The 7,706-nt window shown below is 48.4% G+C and overlaps 1 protein-coding gene across 4 annotated transcripts in view; it reads right to left on the bottom strand.

The window, feature by feature from the left end:
- POC1A (POC1 centriolar protein A) overlaps window positions 1–7,706 on the bottom strand; it is a 79,115-nt gene that overhangs the window by 70,191 nt on the left and 1,218 nt on the right. For 2 of the 4 annotated variants that reach the window (XM_032290070.1, XM_032290072.1), the window contains exons 2-5: window positions 4,880–4,964; window positions 3,547–3,718; window positions 2,949–3,128; window positions 437–544 (exon numbers count right to left, since the gene is read on the bottom strand). In XM_032290070.1, coding sequence (XP_032145961.1) covers window positions 437–544; window positions 2,949–3,128; window positions 3,547–3,718; window positions 4,880–4,964 — 545 coding nt within the window. The remainder of the gene's footprint in view (window positions 1–436; window positions 545–2,948; window positions 3,129–3,546; window positions 3,719–4,879; window positions 4,965–7,706) is intronic. The other 2 variants (XM_032290071.1, XM_032290073.1) reach the window with 2 other exon arrangements.

The raw sequence follows: 7,706 nt of genomic DNA on the forward strand, positions 1-7,706 counted from the left end.
GAGGCAGGAGAATTGCCTGAACCCAGGAGGCGGAGGTTGCGGTGAGCTGAGATCGCGCCATTGCACTCCAGCCTGGGTAACAAGAGCGAAACTCCGTCTCAAAAAAAAAAAAAAAAGAAAGACATGTTGTAATACTAAGAACCAGAAAGTGAAGGGGAAAAAGAGAAGCCCAAAGAATTACACAGCTCCAAAGAATTGCAAGGCTTGAGGTTAAGCACTCCTGTTATTCGTGGGATGGGGCTAAAGCTTCCACCCACCCAGGAAAAGATACAGAGCTAGGTTGCCAGACCTCGAAAAAATCATCAGACAAGGGGCAGCAGTGACAAGATGCTGGTCCCATGGCTCCAGCCACTGAAGGCCACTGGCCTCCTCAAGCCCAGGTCTGTGCTCTGTGCTTAAGCGCCTACAAGGTGGAGGACAACATCCAGGGACTCACCCGCCATGCTCACAGTACGAGTGGATGCACTCCCGGCTGCTCTTGTCCCAGAGCTTGACAGTCTTGTCATCACTGGCAGACACGATGAGCCGCCCGTCGGGGGAGAACCTGAACCGGGTGGGGCACAAGTCACACTACGGACTAACAGACGACATGGGCACCAACACCTTCTTCCACAGCCACTCTTCCTTAAGTGCCTACTATCTGCCTCCAGGAACCACCTGGGGTTACATGCCCTGCTGTGATTTTTTGTTTGTTTGTTTGCTTGTTTTGAGACGGAGTCTCGCTCTGTCACCAGGTTGGAGTGCAGTGGCGCAACCTCGGCTCACTACAACTTCTGCCTCCTGAGCTCAAGCGATTCTCCTGCCTCAGCCTCCCAAGTAGCTGTGACTACAGGCACGCGCCACCACGCCCAGCTAGTTTTTGTATTTTTAATAGAGATGGGGTTTCACCATGTTGACCAGGATGGTCTCGATCTCTTGACCTCGTGATCTGCCCACCTCAGCTTCCCAAAATGCTGGGATTACAGGCGTGAGCCACTGCACCTGGCCTGTGATTTTTTTTTTAATTTGAGTACCCTAATATGTCTTTTCAGGAACAAATGCATCGCATCCTAGGAGGCAATGTCACTTCTGTTTATTTGGTTCTATCTTAAAATTATACTTTGTTACTGAAAATCGTAACTTATAGCACTTGATCATTTTTCTTTTTTCCTTCTAAAGAGTTTTTCAGGAACCTGTGACTACATTTTGGTTTTGGTTGCGTTTTGTTTTTTTAAGACAGGGTATTGCTCTGTCGCCCAGGCTGGAGTGCAGTGGTGTTATCTCAGCTCACTCCAGCCTCAACACCCTGGGCTCAAGTGATCCTCTCATTTCAGCCTCCCCAGTAGCGGGTACTACAGGTGTGCACCACCTCGCCCAGCTAATTTTATTTTATTTTATTTTTTTAGAGATGGGGCTCACTATGTTGCCCAGGCTGGTCTCTAAATCCAGGACTTAAAGGATCCTCCCATTCCTCCGCCCAAAGTGCTAGGATTACAGGCATGTGCCCTTAAGCTCAGCCTATGACTTAATTGTAAATGTTATAAAATTGTTTCTTGTATTTTTTTCTTCCTGAATTTGTGAAACTTATTGACCCTTCCTGTTGCTCTTGTTTTTGTTTTCTTACTTAACTTCATGCACAACAGCCCCCCTCCCATCCCAACAGCTAACTCTGACCAAAAGGAAGAAAGACTTCTTTTCGACCTAGAGGAAAACCAAACTAAATAAACAAAAAGAAAAGAAAAAAAAAAAAAACAGTGTCTGCCTCATGTTGAGCACAGAGCAGCCTCATGCACATAAAGCACCAGCACGGCCCGTGGCACACGGCACATGGCAACATGCAGCCAGCACTGCCTGCCAGCAACTTTTGCAGGAAGGTGGCCAAAAGCTCACCATCAGTGTCATGACTCTGGGCCCAGGTCCTCTGAGTCTACATTTGACTCATGTGTGGGTCAGCAAGACACAACCTGCCAACAAAAGGCATGAGGTCCTGGGGACTGCCACCAAAGGCCCAATACGGACTTGATACCCCAGTTTGCTGGCCTGGCCCCTCCTGATCCCAGGACCCTAGTCATAAAGCCTCTAAGAGCCATCAGGGGTCTCCCAGGACAAAGGAATGGGGGTGTCCTGGAGAACAGTAAGTTGTATGGGGTCCTCAGAAGAACACATCTCAGTAGTCCCCAACTTCTGACTCCTGGTTTCCTAGTGTCCCCTGGCACCCCAACCCCTTCCTCTGAAGTAAAGACATATGACCCACGAGGAAGCTCTGTTGAAAAAAAACAAATAAGCTAGAAGTAGGAATATCTGTCTGCAATTCTTGGACCTTGAAAGTCCTTTGGGTCACCTGGCCCCCATCTGCAGAGCACTGGCTCCCCAGCCAGAGGGAAGGTCAGCCTCCAGGCGAAGCCCCCACCTCAGAAGCCTGAGCCCCAGTCTGGGAGCTCTGGAGCAAAATAATCCTCTGAAAACACCGCAGAGGAAAGTAGGCAAGCCTTACTGTCAGAAAGCTGGGTTCACACTCCAGCTCTGCCACAGACCCACCGTGTGCTCTGAGACAAGACACTACTGTTCTGAGCCCCCATTTCCTCATCTGCAAAATGGAAATGATGCCACCTAGCTTGCAGAACTGTCTCAAGAAACAAAAAGAAAATGTACAGTGTACTGAAAGTACCTAATTCTTGTTTTTGATAATAAATGGCCCCTGTGGACCCAGTTTGTGTTTGTCAACACAGATGTCAGAGGGTCATCATGGCTGATTTTGGACTAACTTATGTGTCATGCATCAGCTCTGTGAAGCTTCTCAACAACCTACAGTGCAGGAGCTACTATAGTTCCCATTTTGCAGATAAGGAAACCAAGGCTGAGGAGCTTAAACAATGCCTAAGTAACTTTCCCAAGATCACAAGTTGGTGCCTAGCAGTCCCTGTGCCAGCCCCCAACCCCCAAGGGTATCCAGACAGGACAATGCTCACTTGGCACAGCGGACCCAGTTGATGTGCTGGCTCAGGGAGAACAGGAATTTCTGGCGATGAGTTGACCACACTTTGACTGTCTTATCGTCAGAGGCTGTCACGAAGGACTGGCCATCACTGCAGAAGTGGACACTCCTCACGGTGGCTGTGTGTGCACGAAACGAGGTTGACTCACCTTTGCTAAAAGGACAGGCATCCAAGAGTGAGGAACCCCACAGTGACATGAAAGCGCACAAGCACATCAAAGCTCTCCCTACTCCTCAAGCGCCATCCCAAAGTCAGCCAAGCCTGAGTACCACAGGCTCCACAAGGGAAGGCCAGAGCTTCTCCAACAGGAGCAGAGCACCACCCCCAGGCCACCTGAATGAACACAGCATCAGATGGCATTTCTTTAGGGATAGATGGAGTCAGCCAAGAACTCCTCTCCCAACCCTGAGGGGAGGGCTCCAATTGCAGCCCCAGTCTCTGATGGCACCTCTTACAAAGCAGAGAAGTCCCACTGTGACCAGTCCAGAGCCAAGCTAGGGGACCTGGGTGGGGATGGCTCTGGCACCAGGGCCCCAGACTTTGACAAGCCTCCTCAAAGTCTACAACTCACACATTGGGTACCCAGAGGCGAACAGTCTTGTCTCTGGAGCCGGAGGCAAGCAGGTGTCCCGAAGGAGAGAAGTTCACACAGGTGACAGCATCCTTGTGGCCAGTGAAGCGGTAGGCACGTGACTGGGGCTTCATGTGCCACACCATGAGGCATGAGTCCATGGAGCCGCTGGCTGAGGACAGTGGGTGATGCTATGACCCACAGCTTTAAGGGGCTTCAAGCCTCCACCAAGATGTTGGAGAGGCAGGGGGAGCAACTAGCCCAGCACCACATTCCCCAGCATCCACAAACAGGACTGTGAGGAGTCTCCCATAGGGCAGGGCACATCTCAAGGTGTGGTCTGGAGGTGGAGAGCCTGTGGCCCAGAGTTCTCCAAGGAGCACACCCACATGGGAACAAGACCTAGGTCCTTCCCATGCCAGCCCTGGACTGCAATCTGGGAAAACTCATCCCCATGGGGCCCGGAGTCTCCCCATCGACACATCCTGAGGGCACCAGATAGCAAGTCCTCTCCGGCTAGGGAGCCAGCCCCTCCCATTAAGAGGGCCCAACTCAGTATGAAGCCTAATGGAGGTCCCCAAAACTGACCAAAAATGACCTCAGTTCTCTCTTAACCTTTAAAACACCAGAGACCAGCAGCCTCTGGCAGGAGGCCTTGATGACAGGATGAAGGGGCAAGCTTCTGCAGGAAGCAGAAAGTGCAGTCATAAAGGCTGTGTGCAAAACCTCATGCAACCAAGGAAAGGGGGCACTCAGCTGCAGCATAAGGGCCGTGGGGGTGAGGGGGTGCCTGGCCCTGCGCAACAGCCTTCTCACCGACAAGGCTCTTCAACAAGAAGGTGTGCCTTATTACTGTGGGCAACAGAATCAATAAAGCTTCAAGGAAAAGGAGTCTATTTTAGGGCCCACTCCAAAAGACAGACCAAAAAAGTGGCTAGGGTGTGCAGGAAAAGGCCCAGATCCCAGTCCCACCCTCAAGAGCTGTGTGGCCTCAGCAAGGCCCCTAACCTCTCTGACCCTCAGGCTCTGCATGTAAAACAGAGCTCATGAAGCCCAGTGCCCAAAGAGCTGGCACACAGAGGGTGAGGACAGTGAGTGATGCTATGACCCAAAGCTTTAACGGGCTTCAAGCCTCCACCAAGACATTGGAGAGGCAGGGTGGGCAACTGGCCCAGCTCTACCTTCCCCAGCATCCACAAACGGGACCGTGAGAAGGTCTCAACAGGGCTGTGTGGTCCTTGCTGTGCTCTGCTCCCCGCCCACCACACCTCAGAGGTAAAAACTGGCCTTTTCAGCTCATAACCTAGCACCTAGACAAAATGCCTCTTCTTACCCAGCTGCTTTGTTTTGATACTGAAGTCCACACAGGTAACTGCATCTCGGTGGCCCTTAAAATGCCTTTCCAGCGAGGGGTCCTCCTGAGGGAGAGCCAGGGTCAAATGTGTGAAGCCTGGGTGAGGAAGGGGGTTCCCCAGGGCCAGCACTCTTCCTACAACAGCCAGGGGGGGTTAAAAATGCTCAAGGCATGATCTTATATTAAGAAAATCCTAAGGAATCCACTAAAAACTATTCAAATTAATACATCAGCTGTGGAAAAGCTTCAACAAAAACAAAAAAAAGAACAAATGAGTTCAGCAAGGTGGCAGGATACAAAAATCAGGACACAAAAATCAATTGTCTTTCTGTACACTAGCAGTGAACAATCCAAAAAATAGAACTATTTAATTTGATATATAAAAAATGAAATAGGAATAATTTAACAAAAGAAGTGCAGGACTTGAACAGTGACAATGACAAAACTTCACTGAGAGAAATGAAAGAACACTTAAATAATGGAAAGACATTCCATGTTCATGAACAGGAAGACATACTATTATTAAGATACAATACTCCTCAGATTGAGCTACAGATTCCACATAATTCCTATCAAAATCCAGGTGTCTTTTTTGCAGAAACTGTCAAGCTGATCCCAAAATTCACATGAAAATACAAGATACCCAGAATAAAACAAAACGATCTTAAAAAAAAAAAAAAAAAAACACTGTGGAAAGCAATTTGGCAGTTCCTCAAAAAGTTAAACATCGGCCAGGTACAACGGCTCACACTTCTAATCCCCACACTTTGGGAGGCTGAGGCAAGAGGATCACTTGCACTTGAAGCCAGGAATTCAAGACCAACCTGGGCAACACAGCAAAATCCTGTCCCTACAAAAAAATTAAAGAATTAGCCAGGTGGATTGGCTTGTGTCTGTAGTCCCAGATACTCAGGAGGCTGAGGTGGGAGGACTGCTTGAGCACAGGAATTGAAGGTTACAGTGAGCTCTGATCACACCACTGTACTCCAGCCTGAACAACAGAGCAAGACTCAAAAAAAAAAAAAAAAAAAAAGTAGTTAACCTGGCACAGTGGCTCACGCCTATAATCCCAGCACCTTGGGAGGCAAAGGCAGGCGGATCACCTGAGGTCAGGAGTTCAAGACCAGCCTGGCAAACATGGCGAAACCGCCCCCCTACTAAAAATACAAAAATTAGCTGGGTATGGTGGCAGGTGCCCGTAGTCCCAGCTATCTGAGAGGCTGAGGCAGGAGAACTGCTTGAACCTGGGAGGAGGAGGTTGCAGTGAGCCAAGATCAAACTACTGCACTTCAGCCTGGCCAATGGAGTTAGACTCTGTCTCAAAAAATAAATAAATGAATATATATATATAGTTAAACATGGTTAGCAAATGACCCAGCAATTCTAGGTAAATACTCAAAAGTGTTGAAAACATGGTTTATGCAAGAACTTGCACAAAAATGTTCAGAGCAGCATTTTTCTTAATAGCCAACAAGTGAATGAACCCAAATGTCCATCCACACATAAATGAATAAACCAAATGCAGCATATCCATACTACAGAATAGTATACAGCCATTAAGAAGGACTGAGTGGCTGGGCGCGGTGGCTCACGCCTGTGATCCCAGCACTGTGGAAGGCCGAGGCGGATGGATCACGAGGTCAAGAGATCGAGACCAACCTGGTCAACATGGTGAAACCCCGCCTCTACTAAAAATACAAAAAATTAGCTGGGCATGGTGGCGCGTGCTTGTAATCCCAGCTACTCAGGAAGCTGAGGCAGGAGAATTGCCTGAACCCAGGAGGCGGAGGTTGCGGTGAGCCGAGATCGTGCCACTGCACTCCAGCCTGGGTAACAAGAGCGAAACTCCGTCTCAAAAAAAAAAATAAAATAAATAAATAAATAAAATAAATAAAAAAAAGAAGGACTGAGTGCTGATGCTTGCTGCAACATGGATGAACCTTGAAAACTTGCTAAGTGAAAGAAATCAAACACGAAAGGCCACATTTTGTCTAATTCCATTCATATGAAAAGTTCAGAATAGTCGAATCTATAGAGATAGAAAGTATTAATATACTAATGATTGCCAAGGGTTGGGAAAAAATAGGGAAAGGGAAGAAGCAGCAAGGGTGACTGTCATTGAGCATGGGGTTTCTTTTTGGGATGATGAAAATATTCTAGAATTAGTGACTATAGTTGCACAACACTGTGAATGTACTAAAAACTACTGAACTGTACACTTTAAGAGGTGAATTCTATGGTATGTGAATATCTTAATAATTTTTTAAAAGCCTAGAGAGAGAAAATAGGGACCTTACAGCAATCCCTCACCCCATCTCAGGAATCAGATCCTATCACTTCAATGCCACCACAGACTGGCCAGTGAACCCGAAAGGTCAGCCCTGGACAGGTCCCCATGGCATCACCACCACCTCCACTCTACCCATCATCAAAGAAAGAGCAAGGCCATTCAGGACATTGCTTAGGAAACCAGCAGAAAGAGTATTCCAGAGACTATCTCCATCCAATAGCAGCTTGTATCTCAATGCCTGAAGGTTATAATTCAGCCATCCAAACATCGCCCCCTACTCTAAATATCAGAAACCTCAAGGGAACATTTTGGGTGCTCCAGGGAGCCCAAAGCCCCCTCCTGGGAAAGGATATCCTTGGGGCACAGCAAAGCCACTGCCACCCTACGGAGCAGTAACTAGAACAAAGGCCCTATGGCCTTGTGCCCAGCTCCACCCCAAACACACCTATCAGAGTCTCCTTTCAACAACAAAGGGAGTAGCAGCTGGGGGACGGCCCCCAACAGAGCCTTCTGCTC

Source organism: Sapajus apella, unplaced genomic scaffold (assembly GCF_009761245.1).
Source record: "Sapajus apella isolate SASKATOON/1434 unplaced genomic scaffold, GSC_monkey_1.0 scaffold23, whole genome shotgun sequence".
Taxonomy (NCBI): Eukaryota; Metazoa; Chordata; class Mammalia; order Primates; family Cebidae; genus Sapajus; species Sapajus apella.